General features: G+C 37.0%; 1 protein-coding gene across 4 annotated transcripts in view; it reads left to right on the top strand.

Moving 5' to 3' along the window:
- The window catches only part of LOC110108933 (helicase and polymerase-containing protein TEBICHI), a 76234-nt gene that overhangs the window by 25452 nt on the left and 32996 nt on the right, over positions 1-17786 (top strand). For all 4 annotated transcript variants that reach the window (XM_020839793.2, XM_020839791.2, XM_020839792.2 and 1 more), the window contains 9 exons: positions 561-761; positions 1641-1802; positions 2036-2275; positions 9399-9611; positions 9795-10145; positions 10241-10393; positions 13568-13789; positions 14559-14777; positions 14886-15003. In XM_020839793.2, the coding sequence (XP_020695452.1) occupies positions 561-761; positions 1641-1802; positions 2036-2275; positions 9399-9611; positions 9795-10145; positions 10241-10393; positions 13568-13789; positions 14559-14777; positions 14886-15003 (1879 nt within the window). The remainder of the gene's footprint in view (positions 1-560; positions 762-1640; positions 1803-2035; positions 2276-9398; positions 9612-9794; positions 10146-10240; positions 10394-13567; positions 13790-14558; positions 14778-14885; positions 15004-17786) is intronic.

Genomic DNA, 17786 nt, shown 5'->3' with positions numbered 1-17786 from the left:
ACTCTAATTAGAAGATAATCACCATGAGAAAAATATATAGTACTAAAAATCTGCTAATTCCTATCAGCTAAAAGTCATGTGGATCAATAAAATCTTAATATAAGGTATTTTTTAATGTGCCTTCTATTTGTTTTAAAAAAAATTATAGCTTTTGCCCCACCCTGCAACTGTTCTTTTAAAAGTAGAATAATTGGAGTTTCCTGAGTTTTGATTGAATTTCTAGGTTGTTTACTTTTCCATCTCCAGGGGTAATTTGAATGTCTTTAACTTATTTTTCTAATGTAAAGTTGCACCCTATGCTGATAGCTTTAGGATTTCCATCAAGCTTTTGAATGACCTATATTGTAGATTTTGCACAAAATATTTCGTGAAAAATAATTTTCCTTGGAGAAAATTTCTTTTTGGCTCACGATTTTTATTTTTACAAGATTTATTTTGACTGTTCAATATATTCTCTAATTTTATCCTCTTCTGTTTAACTAGTTTGAAAAACCATGATTTGTCCTTTACTGATGCTATACTGTTTCAAGGCACTCAGATTCTAACATTTGTGATTATAGGTCGGCGATCAACATAGAGGGTATCTTTTGGAGCTAATGCTGACTAAGCTGCGTTATGCTGCTGGGGAAGGGATCTCAGAATCATGTAGTGAAGAGGGTTCAACGACCAGTAGTGGAAAAACAGATGTTGCATGTGGTCTGCAGATTGTTGGAATGAGTGCAACCATGCCTAATCTTGCAGCTGTAGCTGATTGGCTTCAAGTGAGAACTTGTACTTTTCTCTTAATTTTTTTTTGGGGAAAATCTTTTCTCTTTTCTCTTAATTTAAGTGTTTAATTTTTAAAAGCCTGATGGGAGTGCCTTTGTTGTAGGTATTTGTAATTTCTCTTGAGGTTTTTATGTAGGGATTATGGAAAATATAAGACACAGTTTGCTTCCCTTTGATTGATTGTTTTGACCACTCTGCTTGTGTCTTGCTGGGACGTGGTGGTGAAGTTACATGACTCTTGCTTCATTCAACTTAGAAGTACAAAATTTTACTGGTCACGGTTATTGAAGTGGAAAGTTAAAATTGTTTAATTAATTCTGAAAATTGGCTCCAAGATATTTGGTTTCTATTTGACTGTCGATCTTTCGAATAACTTGAAACTGGTTATGTTCCTGCCATAGTAATGGAGAGCGAGCTGTGGTGCAATAGCTTTGTTCCTAATTTTGATCTATTTTTTTATTTATTTTTATGCTTAATGCATGGCAATATTTAGTTCATCTTAGACCCCATATCTAACTGGTCTTCTGAGTTTGTTTTTGTTCTAAAAATATAAAACATGTGTAAATATGCAAGGTAATGTTGATTTCATCAATCCCTTCTTAGATCCTGTAGCTAACGTGCGCCTTTTGAGTTTGATCTTCATTTGAAAATTCATGTGTACTAATGTAAATGGAACTTGAAGTTGCTTCCTTTTGTTCCCCCCTGATTATATTTCAATCTTTATGTTAAACTTTTTATTTTTTGTAAGGATGAATGTTATATGAGATATAAATTAAATATGCTGTTTACTGTTAGAAGGACACGAGAGTTTATGCACCAATGTGTTACAATATGCTTTTATTTTTCCTAAAAATATATCTTTAAACTTGCAGGCAGCACTGTATCAGACTAATTTTAGACCAGTCCCACTAGAGGAATTCATTAAAGTCGGAAACACCATTTTTAACAAAAAGATGGATGCTGTTCGTGTTTTACCAAAAACTGCAGACCTTGGTGGAAAAGACCCAGATCATATTGTGGAACTTTGCAATGAGGTAACTGTTTTTGTTTGTTCCTGTCCATAATATATTAAGGCTTCGTTTGGGACGGCTTTCTAACTGCTTCTAAAAATAGCTTTCTAATACAAAAATTAAAATTTGTATACTAAAAAGTTGCTTTAAGAAGCAGTAAGAAAGCCGTCCCAAACGATGCTTAAGTTTTATTTTTTAAGCAGTCATAGAAATTTTTCTTAATTACCTTGATCTCTTACAAAACGGCCTTTACCCAGGTTGTTCAAGAGGGGCAGTCGGTGCTATTATTTTGCTCCAGCAGAAAAGGTTGCGAAATAACTGCGAGGCATATTTCTATGTTTTTAAAAGGGTATTCGATTTCCATGCGTGTTGTTGACTGTGAATACAAAGATTATTCCTCTGCTGTTGAAGCCTTGCGAAGATGTCCTTCTGGGTTGGACCCCATATTAGAAGAAACTTTGCCTTCTGGTGTAGCGTATCATCATGCTGGCCTTACTGTATATCTTCTATTCATATTTTTCATTTAATTTTTTCATCTTGATTACATACGGATTTAGTGAGAAGTGTCACAAAATTTTTTCAGCTATCTACTTTTGACGTATCGATTTTAAGTCTTTTTGGCTGTGTTCATCAAATTCTTTTTACTGCTACGGGTTATGTTTCTTTGAAGTTGATTGTTGACCACAGCCTTTCATTAATTTTTTTTTTAACTTTTTGATTATTGTGATAGTTGTTATCAATGGCATTTTATGTAAAATTGAGGGTGGACTAGGGTCAATACCTAGGTTGCCCCATTTGATTTAGAGGGATAAACACTGCCATCCGTCCTCTTACCTCATATTAACCTCATATTTTTGGTAACCTCATGCACGAAAATTTTTAAATGATGTCTTGGAGTGTTTTCTTTCTTATGCTGTAAAAGATACAAAAAGATTATGAATGAGTTGGGCTATAATTGGTTGATGCTGTCTAGGATATGTTTCTAGTTATTTGACAACATTCGACCTTTCACTCCATTTTACTTTTTGGTTTAATATCAAGATTCAAATTATTAGGATCTAAACAATATGGAAGTGGTATGATCTATTTACGTCAACTTATAGATAATTTGAAAGGTCTTTTAGGGCTTAAAAAAATTGCTAGAAATTTATGGGCTTTGAAAATTCGGGCCTGGCTCTTTGGAGAGAGTTTATTCCAGGTTAATTTTTTTGAAGATATAGTAAATTAGAGATAAGACATTGATTAATGAGTCACTCTTAGTTTGTGAGGACTTTATGATCTGGTTTTAATTTCTTAAAAAATGTTGTTGTGCACATGCTCCAATGTTATGCAAAATAAAGATTGATTTTATAAAGAAAACTCTACGTCCCATCTTTTCTATAAAGTAATGTCATGAGTTATAATTTTTATGCATGATCGTCTATGGTTAAATGACATATTTGTCATGGCTCGTGGCTTGGTGATCAACAATTCAAGTGTCATTAAAACATCTTGTAATGTCTTGGCATAAGGCCTTGATGGACTTTTAAGCAAAAAAAATCATTTAAAAAGAAAACTTTATGGGTTGTCTTGCAGGTAGGGTAGAATTGTAAGTCCCAACCATAGCCTTTGCCGTGGACTCATAAAATCTGCGTCTGGCTCTTCTATGGGGGGGGGGGGGGGTTGTGTTTTGCGTCAATTTAGAAGGCTGGAATTGGCATTGGTTGATGTGATAAGACACTTCTAACATGGATGAAAGATCCTTGTTGGTTGCCATGAGTTATGTCGTCCAAAAGAATGGTATGAATATGTGATGGACATTTTTGTAAGGGTATAAGACACTATCTAACATGGATGAAAGATCCTTGTTGGTTTCCATGAGTTATGTCGTCCAAAAGAATGGTATGAATATGTGATGGACATTTTTTTAAGGGGATAATTTTAAGTTGATCATAACTAATGGAGGACTTTGCACCCTATAATTCAGGCCATTGGGGGATTTTGAGCTTTGGATATGATTGTGATTCAATGGTGCCATTTTATGGCGAATCCACCTGGTTAGAGGACCCTAGTCATAACCATTATGTTTTTGTGACTTTTTGTGGTAAAATCACTTTCTTTGAGACACTTGTCACGTTCTTACTGGCATGAGATTTTTTTAGAGTGATCATAATGATACATTTAATATTACATTTGCTATTTATGAGCTGAGATTGTATTTGGTTTATTACCCTTGACTTACGAAGGATGAATGTATTGTTGCTTTAAATCGTGGGAGGTAGATTTCACTTGAGCCGACGACTAGGGATTTAAGAGAGCTGGATCTTCTTCTCAAATTGAAGATCCAATTGTATCTTATATTTTCCTTCATAGTTCTTTCAATAAAAAAATTATTCTTGGGTGTTTTTCTTCCCAATTTTCTTGTGCCATTCGTTGATTTTTGCTGAAGTTGCATCTACTTCCTATTAAAATAATATTAGAGCAGTTTCCTGGGCTAAAATAAAAGTCTCCCTTGCTGAATTCTGCTACATTTTCTCTCCTTTCTTGCTATTTAGAGGCAAGATCTGCATCAAATTGTTGTTTATTGCTATTTGGAGCCTAGAACCGGGTATCATGGTAGAAAAAAAATTAGAATTGTTTGAAGGGAGATCGGACAATTGAAATATGAAATTTTAAATTTCCAAACTCAAATTTTAGCCATTTATGAGAAGATTAATGGGATGTTTGCCATCATGCAAGAGATGATGAAGAAGATGCTTGAGGTCCAAACCAAAATGGCCTCATCTACGTTCTATCAAATTAATATTTGAGCAGTTTCCTGGGCTAAAATAAAAGTCATCCTTGTTGAATTCTGTTGCATTTTCTCTTCGTTCTTCTTGTTTAGAGGCTGGATTCTCATCAAATTGTTGTTTATTGATGTTCTGAGGCTAGATTCATGTACCATGAAAAAAAAAGGTATAAGTGGTTGAAAGGGAGATCAAACAATTGAAATATGAAAATTTTGATTTTCAAACTCAAATTTTAGCCGTCCACGAGAAGATCAATGGGATGTTTTCCATCATGGAGGAGATATCATGATGAAGAAGATGTTTGAGGTCCAAACCAAAATGGCCTCATCGGAGGCGAGGGAAGCTGCCGACAGTGAAGGGAGTGGGGAAAATCCTAATTTAATAAGGAGAGGGGAAGAACAAGAGGTGGGGATCTCGGAGGGAGAAGAGAAAAGACCTCCTCTAGATCCCATTCCTTGGGAGGAGACATGTAGAGGGAGTTGGATATGAGTAAAGGGGGTGTTGAATTTAAAAGGAAAGGGACTGATTATGAGCGAATGGGTGCTGAATTTGAAATGAGAGGGGATGATTGTGACCAAAGGGTTGCTGCTTTTGAAAGGATGAGGGATTTTGATGAAGGTTTGCGTATAAGCGTATAATGGATGATCGAGATACTTGGGGGGACCAACCTTTGGGGAATGGGAGGTTGTGGGGGAAACAGAAGGAACAATGGAGATCTGAGGGTGAGGAAGCTAAAGATGCATATGTTTGAGGGAGAGGGTGTACATGGTTGGATCTACACGGTAGAAATATACTTTGCCATCAATGAGTTGACGGAGGAGAGATTGATGGCAATTGGCCTGTGCTTGGAAGGAAAAACATTGGCATGGTATCTGTGGAGGGACATGAAGAGGCCCATATGGAGCTGGAGGGAGTTTAAAGACTGCTTGTTAGAACATTTTCGAACTAACAGGGAAGGGGCTTTTTATGAGCAGTTCTTCGCTCTGACACACAAGAGGACAGTGGCGGAGTCCTCATTATACTCAATTGAATTGATCAAGAGTTTTCTTATTTTTGAAAATTTTCACGGTTTAGATGGATCGACATTGTTAATTACACAAAACAAGCAGTGCTTGAATATTTTAATTTGTACAATACATTTTTGATGTGATGTCGTTCGTTATTATCATCGTGTTTGAATAGATTGCTTGAGCTTTAGGTATGTTGGGCAAGATATGCAAGTGAGCAGGCAAAATCGACACAGTTCGTAACCCAATAATCTTTTTAGCTCGATCATGTAAATAAAATAGCCACTAAAGCTCACAACACAATGATTTTCATGTAAAAATAAGAAATGGGTCGTTGCAACTATTTATGTGCTAATCTAATGGTTGCTCGATGTTATCATTAAGCCAGAGAATCTCCAACCTAAAAGATTCTACACATGCTCCAAGGCATGTACTCTTTCCCATGATGGTTGTTATTATCATAGATTATAATTGGAGGGGTTTCAAGCAAATCCATGCTTCTGAAGATGAATCAAGCTAAATACCTGAAATTATTTCTCAATGATGGTTTGGTTATCAGAATATTACAACTGAATGGCCCATCCTAAAAATCCCCTCAAACTTCAAAGAAACACATTTCATTTTTTTTCATGCTGATGGACATAATAAAAGCAATGTAATACTTGGCAGGTATTTCATCAAATTTTACTTCATTAAAAAACGATAGAATTATATATATATATATATAAAGTTCATGTAGTAAATAGTCGTGTCCATCCGTCTTTCACATCAGTTTGCTCAGCATAAAAAAATTAACTTTGAACAAAATTTAAATAGCTAATTTTTCATATTAAGTGTATCAATATGGTCACATTTAAAAATCTCATACAAAGATATGACACATACCCTTAGTTGAATGTTTAGCTTATTTACAACTATACCTTTATATTATTGTTTCAACATAAGTGTGGATGCTCTCAATTGCTATATCTATGAGTTGTGAGTCATAAGGTGCAATTGACGGAGTATGAAACCCCTTGTTAGCTAAGATTAGCTTAAAATTTACTCTTAGACAAACCTCTATCCCAAGTTCATGATGCCCCCTGTTGAGGCTCTTGCTATTATTACCACTATTGTGGAGGTTTTACAAGAGAGTCTGGATATTTAATAGAATGACTCTTGTTGTAGCCCTTGTCATGATGATAATTATTTCTGAGCCTTGTTTGCTATTGATCCCATGACTCTTCAAAATGGCCTTGTAGTTTACAGGCCTAAAGAATACCACGAGTTAGGTATTAGATGTCACACTTTGGCTTCGTACCCAACAATCCACTACCAAAAGATCCAAGCAGAGGGTGAAGCAAGTATGGAGGCCTCTTGGAAATGATCTTGTTGGTGAACTTAAATGTGTGGCATCTGGATGTACCATTGAGATCCGCCATTGTGGAGATTTGCCAAGAATGGATCTGCAAAAAGGATATTCTTAGCAACGACCACCTGATGAGGACATCAGAAGATCAATGATCTACGGCCACGATCTACTTTTGATTATTATTGTATTTGATATATTTTATTTTATGTTTTATGAGTCTATTGTATTTCTTTCCGTTTATGCCCTTGTTTAAGGGCCTCGTCATGTGTTTGCCTTAAGGGCAATTGTGTCTTCGTATTTTCTTTATTCCGTTGGCTATTTAAAGCCTTCTCCTCTTCATGTAAGGATGACGACTTATTGAATGAAAAAAAAGCTTGTGCTTGTTTGATCTCTTAGTGAGTTCATGAGGGAAGCCCGAGGAGGGTGATTTGCAATACCCGCCAATCTTTGGAAGAGTCCAAGATTTGCGGTTCTTACGATCTCTTTGTGAGTTCGTTATTTTTACTTTTATCATATTTGTTTCTTCATTCCTCCATCTTCAACTTCCGGCGTTCTTCCACATCTCCACCACCACCCCACCTCCGAAATACCACCTCTAAGTCCATTCGAACTCCACATTCCCAAGCACCACCCGCCGGCCTAAGTCCCTTCTCCCACCCAACCCGACGCCAACTCCTCCCCATCACCCTTGCCGCGGGCCACCACATGAATTCCCTTCATTATGGTGATCCCCATCACATTAATGACTTCCTACATTAACTCCCACAAGAAAAGGAAAGGATTTAATCCCATTTGAAATTTCAAATTCTTTCCATATTTAGAGTTCTCGATTAGGAAAGTATTTTGTCATGAAGTCAATTTAAATTCAAAAGATCGGATTTATTACTAGCTTTCCTAATTCTTAAACTTTGTTTTGAAACTCCCCATCTCCTCCCTAATTCCCTCCCTCCCCCTTAATGCCGCCAGCCACCCATTAATGGCTTCCCCATTAATGTCCATTAAAGCTCCCTATCCCTCTTTAATTTGAATTCAAATTTCAAATTAATTCCCTTCAAACTCACCTTAAATCTGAAATAAATCTCAGATTTAATTCACTTTTGCAATTAATGCCTTGGTCCACATTCATCGAATGTGGACACAATTTTCCCCTCCCTATCTAGGCCAGCCCACTCCTCCATATTCCTCATTAATGCTTGCCAATCAATCACCATTCAAGTCCCTAAATTAAGCCCAATTTGAAATTCAAATTGGGATTGATTGAATTTACTCATTCCTAATTGAAATTATTGAATAGGCAAGCATTCAAACCCTTCTCTCTACCTGCCTACCACTCTCCCTAGCTCCCATAAGTAATTCCAAGGAGGAGAAAACCGTGGGGAAGTCCTGGAGCCCATACAGCATTACTTTCCCTTCAAACGGATCAACCAAAGTCTGATTTTTCTGGAGAAAAAAATCGCTGTCCTGAATTCTGTGAGCTGTGAATTTGCTGTCCGGAGTTCTCCACAACTCCATACTGCTGTCCCAATTACTGTGGTTGCCGTCCAGAGGAGCCCGCACCGTCCCCTTCCTGTCCCGCAACTTGGAGAGGCTCCCAAAGGCTTTTCAAGGCAGCTAGGAATGTCAGATTGCTGTCTACTTCTCCTCCAACACTCCAATAATCACAACGGAGCATAGTAACTCCTCTACTTTGGGTAAAGTCTAATCCAAACTCTTTTATCTTCTTAGTTTACTTCTCCAACGTGATTATACTTTGATTCACAAAGTTCATGTCAAGCTCTTCACCGCTAAAGCTTAGAGAACTAGAGAGTTGAGTGAGGGACTCACGCATAGTGCCTAATCTCATTGTTAGTTTAGGGATTTACGTTGAAAATCAATCATGTATGCAACGCCACATTAATTGACTAGTTTGCAATCTTAACCTCCATGCATGTGATTTAGCCTAAGCTTATTTTATCACCTTATCGTTTTATTTTGTCGTTTATCATCAAGAGAAAGCTTATAATTATTGTGCTCTAAAAATTAAGCATGTAAACTTCCTTAATCTAATCATCCGTGCATGTACGTTTTACATCACCACCATAGTGATCGACAGCCTTCAGAGTACTCTTGTTCTCATATGGCAAGAGTGAAGCATCCCGGGGGTTCCACCTCTAGTCAACTTTCAAAACTAAAAAAGAAATAAATTCCAACAAAAGTTTGGTCGATGAAATTGCTATACCTTATAAGAATTGGATTTCCGGCTAACAATTTTAGTTAATTTTTATTTATAATTTTAAAAATCCAAATACACTATAACTCTATAAGTAAGTGTATTTAATTATGGTCGTCACTTGCATCAGCTCTTTAATGTATCTTACTGAACCCTGCCTGCTTGTTCTGGTCCATGTCTGTATTCTCATTTCTTTGTTAAAAAGCCAAACTGCTGCTGAACTCCTAAAATTTTTCTTCCAGTTTTTTTGCTTATTAAGCAACTACTTATTCTAATGATTCTTAGGTTGAGGAAAGGGAGATAATTGAAATGTGTTATCGCAAAGGAATTGTGCGTGTTTTAACTGCTACATCAACATTAGCTGCTGGAGTTAATTTGCCTGCTAGGAGGGTCATATTCAGGCAGCCAAGGATTGGCCGTGATTTCATTGATGGAACTCGATATAGACAAATGGCTGGTCGTGCTGGTCGAACTGGAATAGATACTAAAGGAGAAAGTGTATGATCTTCTGTTGTTTGTAGTTTTTGTCATTTTCATGTTTCATATCAATTCAACATCAACATGCTTTGGTATTTTTTCTTTTCTTTTCATTATATAGTTCTTCCTTCATGCTTCTTTTGTCTTATTATCATTACGGTGGTCGTGTTCTCAAGTTATTTACTTCACAGTCTACTTTTTCAGATACTTATATGCAAACATGATGAAACAAAAAAGGTTTCTGCCATTCTGAATGATAGTTGTCCCCCTTTGCAATCTTGCCTTTCTGAAGAGAAAAATGGTATGACTCACGCAATCATGGAGGTAGTTTCGGGGGGCATTGTCCAATCAGCAAGTGACATTCATCGTTATGTCAGATGTACTCTTCTCAATTCGACCAGACCTTTTGAAGATGTTGTGGCATCAGCTCAAGATTCCCTTCGATGGTTATGCCGCAAGAAATTTCTTGAATGGAACGAAGAAACTGGGTTGTACAGTTCGACACCTCTTGGTCGTGCTTCATTTGGCAGTTCTCTTAGTCCTGAAGAATCACTGGTTGAAATATTCATAATCATATTGTTATCTTTTGTTGATTATTTCCTTATCTTTTATTATTCCATGGTGCTTCACTTTGAATATTGTCTTTGTAGGTTGTACTGAATGATCTTTCAAGAGCAAGGGAAGGATTTGTCCTTGCATCTGATTTACACTTGGTTTATTTGGTGACACCCATAAATGTTGAGGTGGAACCTGATTGGGAGCTTTACTACCAGCGATTCATGGAATTGTCTCCCCTGGATCAGGTGTTTTTCTTTAGCTTACTCAATAAGCCTTAACAATTAATTGAAATTCTATAGGTTCATTATGTAGGTATGGTGATATTATGCTTTACTGTATTTTTTGTGAAATAGTAATCGCTGCAGTCACAAGGATGAAAGAGGTTCATTCGAATTGTGAGAAATGTGTCAATTCTTTCAAGTTTCTATATTGCAGCTGTGTTGAATTTAAATGTTTTTCAAGGATGCATTTTGAATGCCCTCAAAACTGATCCAAAGCAAGGAAGAGCTAGTTTATGTACTATATAGGACCTTGAGGTTTCTTGTAGTTTGTGTTATCCCTCTCATTCCTATAGACAATAGTTTCTGTTTAGCTTATGGCAGGACTAATAGAGGCATATTGATGTGAAACAATCCATGCGAAAGTGATTTGCTTAAAGAATTTTGCACGCTTAATATTTCAAGAACAATGTTAAATAAAACTTATGCCGATTTGAACACTAAGATAAAATAATAAGGCGATAAAACAAGCTCAGGCTAAATCACATGCGTAGAAGTTAAGATTGTAAACTAGTCAATTACCATGACGTTGCAAACATGATTGGTTCCAACAAAAATCCCTTTCTTAACAACAAGACTAGTCACTATGTTAGAGTCTGCTCAATCAACTCTCTAATTCTAAGGCTTTAGCGGAGAGTAATTAACAAGCTTCTTATGAATCTATTAAAACCATAAGTGGGAAGCAACTAAGATGATAAAGAGTTGGGAGGATGAGTTACCCCAAAGAAATAGGAAAGACAACTCCGGTGGGTGCTTGGGTCTTGAGAGGAGGTAGACAGCTACCATGAGCCTTCGAGATGCAGCGGGACATCAATCTGGACTTTAGAGGCAGCGGGACAACAATAGGAGGTTGCCATGATCGCTGGACAGCAGCTTTGGTACTTGGAAAATCTTGGACAGCAATCCAATAATGTCCAGAAAAGTCTGGACAGTGAACGGTATTGTTCCGGAGGGTTGGACAGCAAAACTCCTTACTGAAAAAGTTCAGGACATAAATCCTAGAGATGGCCAGAAACTTGGACCATAATTGTATGAAAGCTGGGAGCCCTTGGGCAGCAGGTTGGCCTTGTAAAATAGCAACTTTGAAGCTCCAAGTTGCTGAGAAAACAGTGACATTTGCTGGAATTTTCTGGCTGCAACCTTAGAAGGCAGAAAACTCCACGGGAGAGTGAATTTGGGGAGAGATTTGTGGGGGGAATTTAATGTACAGGAGTTGGAAAGTTCAGCCAGCAGGAGAAAGAAGGAATCACGTGAATTCCAATTTAGAAAATTTGAGTTTTGGCAAGATTTAATGAGAGGGCAAGTGGGCCCAAGCAATTAAGATGATTGAGGAGATAAATCTGAATCTAATTTCAGATTTAACTTAATTGATAACCTCTCCTAAATTAGGGGAGGAGCAATTAAGAGAGAATTCAAATTCAAATATTTGAATTTGAATTTTAAATCTCTTCCTAAATTAATGGGCTAAATTAGGAAGGGTGTTATGGTGGAATTGAAATCAGATTTTGGGAGACATGGGGGTTTGAATGGATGGAGGAATTTGTGGAGCTACCTTCCAAATATAGCTTGGACAAATTTGGAAGTTATTTGAAATTCAAATTTTGAATTTCAAATTTTAGGAGTCTCTCGCTAAATCAATGGGTTATAACCTCCAATTTGTTTGAAATTTAAATTGAAGTCATGAATAAAACTTTCCTAAATAGGAATTTTCAAAATTGGAAAGTTTTGAAATTCAAAATTTGAATTTCAAATTGACTCCAATTTTCCCTCTCAAGCCCAACTAAATTTGGAAGATAGCATGATGATTGAGATCATCATCACAATGAAAAAAAGGGGGCTTGGTGGGGGCGGCGGCAAGAGGAAGATGCGGGTTTGGCTTTGGGTGGAGGTGGCTAGGAGCTAGGCCGGCGGGTGGAATTGTGGAGGGGGAATTTGGTGGGGATCAAGGGGTATGGCGGAATGAAAGTGGAGGGAATTCGATGCAAGAAAAAATAAAAGAAAAAGAAAGACAAAAGAACTGCGAACCTTGGAATCCACCAAGATTGACGGGTATTGCTTTTGCCCTCACCTTGGGTTTTTCCTAGAACTCACACAGAGATCTAGGAGAGTTGAACTCACTAAGAGATCAGGAAAATATGAACTGACAAAGAGAACACAAAGAGAAGAATTTCATTTTCAATAACCATCCCTTTCCAAGAGGAAGGGGAAGAATTAAATTGCTAAATACATGAAGGAAAATAAAAGACACAATTGCCCCTAGGGCAAACATAAGACAAAGCCCTCAAGTGAGGGTAAAAAGGGAAAAGTACAAATAACAAATCAAATACATCAATATAAATAGACACGATCGTAGCCGTTGATCTTCGATGTCCTCATCACATATCTCATAACTATATTCTTTTCTAATCTTGACTTTTACCTTTCATTCTGCTTTCTATCTCTTTTGTCTCCTTTTCTAATTTTACAACCTCGATGAAATTCTTCTTTGTAAGATGCAGTCTCTAAATATGGCATTTTTTAATTCCATGCAAATTTTTCATTGCGTAGAAAGAATAGATCTTCAGAAGAAACCTGTAAGCAATCAAACCACAATGTAACGAGAGATTATTAGGTGCGGAGTGCGGACGGTGCGCACTCCGCACCTAATAGTTTTTCCAGTGTAACAACGGAAGAGAAAATTGTATGCTTCATCCCTTAAACATCTTGCGTATTAGAGTACTCGAAATCTTGATGGTTGAATTGAAGGTCTATCAATTTTCCCGTGTTTATCAGTTATAGAAGCTTTTTTATATAATGTTCGAGTATGTTTTGTTCTAGAATTCTGTCCCATTAAAGCTCATTTTCCATAATTGTTTTATACCATGCTAAGTTCTCAGAAATTTATTTTGTTTTCATATAATCTCGTTCATTTTGTGAACATTCTGAATGAGATGCTATTCTGTATGATGATGCATGTGCAATTTTTTAAAAAATTATTACATGGTTGCCACTATTTCTGTTCTGGTGGAAATATCTTTATTCTTATAGTTCAGTAAAGTTTTGTTGTTAATTATGGAGATGCATAATGCTTCTCATAACTTTAATTCTGCTGCCTGTCTTCTTGAGATATTTTGGCAATCTGATTTAGTTCTTACTTTGAAGTCTGTTGGCAACCGAGTGGGAGTGGTGGAGCCTTTCTTGATGCGCATGGCCCATGGTGCCCCAATGCCTGTTCAAGATCGATCAAAAGGGAAAAAAAGGAGCCCAAAGGGCAACTTGAATGCACGGAGTGCTACCAACGTCAGTGATCTACTTTCAAATGAACAGTCCCTTCGAATTGCTAGGCGTTTCTTTGTCGCGCTTATGCTATCAAGGCTTGTACAGGTTACTTTTTATCTTCTGTTTTCAAATGTAGATATACTTACGTTAAGTTTATTTCCTTAATAATTCATCTTTGCCTTTCATCTATTGCTTCTTAGGCAATGATATTTATGACTTCATAAGGTTCATTTATGTTGCTCATTCAGGAAACTGAATTGTTTTCTTTTGTAAAGGTTTCATTCATGCATTGCATTTCTTGTCAAGTTTGTTTTAATGTTATGGCATTCCTATTGCCTTTATGTGGTTTTGATTTTTTGCTAATTTTTGTTAATAATAAGTTAAATATTTTTTTTGAAGATTAAGAGTTAAATGATATTTAATGGTAATGGTAACACAAGGAACTTACTTGCTGCAAAACTGTTTTCTGTTATTGGGATAGTAGGGGATCATTTGTGTGCTGGTATTTGTGAAATTAGGCTACGAGAGGAAGGCTGGCTATCTGTTTTTTTAGCAATTACATACCGTAGGTGGTTTCCAAAATCACCATGTTCAATTATCCACTGAGGTAAGTGGTGAGCTCTGGGATATTGTGGCGTTTTCAGGAATATTTACTTTGATGTGTTCGGTAAGGTATCATATTGTGGACTGCCACGCAGTATTAGATGAGAGTACATCTAAACTGCATTTTATGTTCTTTTTTTGAAATAATTAGTTAATAAGTTTATTAAATCTGTTTGAAATCTGCCATTTTTTCTATTTTAACTTTATAAAAATATTCAAAATTTGTATTTTGCTAGTACCATAAGATGTCTGTTGTAATTTATCCTTTCAGGAAGTCCCTGTTTCTGATGTTTGTGAAGCCTTCAAAGTGGCTAGGGGAATGATTCAGGCCTTACAAGAAAATGCTGGAAGATTCGCTTCAATGGTATCCTTGTTTTGTGAGAGATTAGGATGGCATGATTTGGAAGGTCTTGTTGCTAAATTCCAAAATCGGGTCTCATTTGGGGTCAGAGCAGAAATTGTGGAGCTCACTACCATTCCATACGTTAAGGTAAGGCGATCTTCACTCACTTTATGGAATTACTAACAATAATTGGAAAAAGTTTGTATGTCCTTTGATATGCTAGTTTTACTTGCTACATATCCGAGCATATCCCAGGGGTCACGAGCGAGGGCACTTTATAAAGCTGGTTTGCGCACCCCTCTTTCGATTGCAGAAGCATCTATTTCTGACATTGCTAATGCTCTATTTGAATCTTCTTCCTGGTCTGGACAAGGTGACTTTTCTTGTTTTTGATAAAATATTTAATTATCATCCCCTGTTAATAGTGGCAGTGTTACAAAGAGGTTATTATTTTTATTTACTTTATTCTGATTTGTTCAATGCTTTCATTACTCTGCAAGTTTTTAGAGGATCTGATTAAAAATGCGCATTCCAATTCAATGCTTGGAATTACAGTTAAAGTGTATGTGGGTAAAATCTAAGATCTAAGATCTAGAGATTGTCTTAAAAATTTGATTGGGATAGAATTAGAAATTTCCTAATCAAGAGGAAGCTATTTAGGAAGGTTCTTAATCAAATGAAAATTATTTAATAAAATTTTAATTACAGTTAGGAGGAAATTATGTAGGGCAAGAGACCTAATTTGAATTCTGATTTGGAGGGATTATGATGTGATACGATGCAAGAATTGCTTGTTATAAATTAATACTTGTGAACTTGCGTTGCTAATTTTAAACAAATGCGTTCCAAGATAGATCGTAAGAAATTTCCATGGAAGAACTAAGCAACGTCAATGAATTACATTTAGAAGCAACATGAAACAAACAAAATTAATCCAATAAATAACTAATAAAGCAAATGACTCTTAACAAAAATCCAAGGCTTAAGATATAGATCCTTCACCTCGAAATCCCTCACTTTCACTCTTGTTCACTCGGTTAGTGGAAGAGGATGGCGCACAAACTCAACGATGCCACTATTGGACAAGTAATGCCGAGGGGGCTAGCCGCCGAGGAGGAAGTGGGATTTGGGGAAGATGGTGGACGCCCTTTGATGATCCAATCGTCTGTTGGAAGTTGCTCGTCGATGACGTCTACGAGGGTGGGAAGAATACGGTTCAAGTAATCCTCGAAGGTGTGGTCGAAGCCGAATTCGACGTCAAAGAACGGCGATCAGATGATGTCGATGTCGCCTTGATTATCGTATGCAAAGCCGTGATCACGCTCCAGATCGGCCATTCATGATTATGAGATGACCTTGCGGTGTGGATGAATTTGGTGGTAGAAGAGTCTTCTCTTGGTGGAACTTGGCCAAGCAAAGAGGGGAGGAGGTGGGCTCGGGTAGAGAGAGAGAAGAATAGGGGAAGGGTGGGTAGATCCACTTAGGGTTTGAGGGGTTTAGAAAAAACTGAAATTAATTTCAGTTTTAAGAGAATTGGGGGGAGATTAAATGAATTTGAATTTTGAATACCAAGTGGGGATGGGCAATTGATGGGGCAATTAATGTTTGAACCCCCTAGGGGCCGGCGGCATGATGAGAGGGAGAGGGATTAGGGGGAAGAGAATAAAAGCTGAAGTTAATTTCAGCTCAAGTGAAATTGGAGGGAGAATATTTGAAATCAATTTTGAATTTCAAATAAGGGTGGAGAAATAATTGAGCATTCAATGGGGGAAGCCCAATAAGGGGGCTGGCGGCATCATGCATGTGGGAGGGGATTGGGGAAGGAGGTAGAGGAGTTTCCAAATAGGTAGTGAATATTAGGAAAGAAAGAAAAACTCCAATTTGATTTATGTTGAAATTGGATTCATGAAAGAAACTTTCATAATATGGGATTCCCTATTTGGAAAGAATTTGAAATTCGAAATTTGAATTTCAAATATGATGGAGCTAGTGGTGGAGAGATGGCTGGCGGGTGGAGGGGCTGATTTGGAGGGGATTAATTAGAAGATGTTTATGTTCGACCGGTCTAGTTCCTTCTAAGGGGTCGGTTCACGTGTATAGGAGAAAAGAGTCGGTGACGAGATTGGGTAGGGTCCACTAGGGATTCAAAATTCAAATTGGAGCCAAAGGAGGGGGTAGCAAGAGCTTCTAGGCCTTTTTTGCTTTATTGATTAATTGTATGCCTTAAGTATGGGGGAGAAATTAGGGTTAAGGTTATGCGATGGCTGCCTTTTTCGATTTTCTGTGTGGCTGTCGGGTGCTGTTTATGGAATGAAAGCTAGCCTTCTATTTCCCTTAATTTGATTGGCTAGGTTGGAAGTAAGTTGGGCTGTTTGGCTGCCCCTTTTCTCCTATAAATATTAGATGTTTTGGTGCTTAAAAGAGAGTTTTATGATGAGATTTTTGGAACTAAAACCTTACGGTTTTCTTCTTTGGAAAAGCTTGCGAGCTTGTTCCGTTCATCTCCTTCTTCTAGGATAGCTTGCGAGCTATGCCTCTCCTTCGTCTCGGGCTTCTTACCTCTTTCTTCTTTCCGCAAGTATCCATCGCATATGTATCTTTTTTCTCAAGCAAGAAGAGCAGCTTTAGTTGTTTTATGTTCTAATCTTGTAAGTGTCATTTTTATGATATAAAGTGGTATTGTATTTTGTTTTAAGTTGAGTATTTTGTTTATTTTCTAGGAAGTCTTTTATATGCTTGCAAAAATTAGGGTCTTCCTTAATTTTTTGCTTGCATCAGCTTTAGGTCAAAGGACTTTTTGTGTTTGTCTGATACTGAACAGCGTTGGTCTCAAATCATAGGTCTATGGTTTCAACTCCCACTAAAGCTTTTAGATAAACAGATAGCCTCTCCTAATCAATCTTCTTCGTATGCCATGGTAAGCATTTGTTAATATTTTATTTGTATAACTGATGCGGACATCGGCACGAAGATCTGGCGCATCTATCACAGGAGGCGTCGTAAATCGACGGCTCTAATTTAAATTGTTATTTAAAATTTATTTTATGAATTTTAGCTATTATTTTATGTTATTTCCTGTTTTACCCCTAGGTTAGTTTATTTGAGTGTTATGGCCCAAGGGGCATTTTTGTAATTTTTATTTTCTCATGTTATGGC

The sequence above is a fragment of the Dendrobium catenatum genome, unplaced genomic scaffold, assembly GCF_001605985.2.
Source record: "Dendrobium catenatum unplaced genomic scaffold, ASM160598v2 original_scaffold_71536, whole genome shotgun sequence".
Lineage (NCBI taxonomy): Eukaryota > Viridiplantae > Streptophyta > Magnoliopsida > Asparagales > Orchidaceae > Dendrobium > Dendrobium catenatum.
The sequence above is the reverse complement of the archived record's forward strand: the minus strand, read 5'-3'. Positions and strand labels throughout refer to the sequence as shown.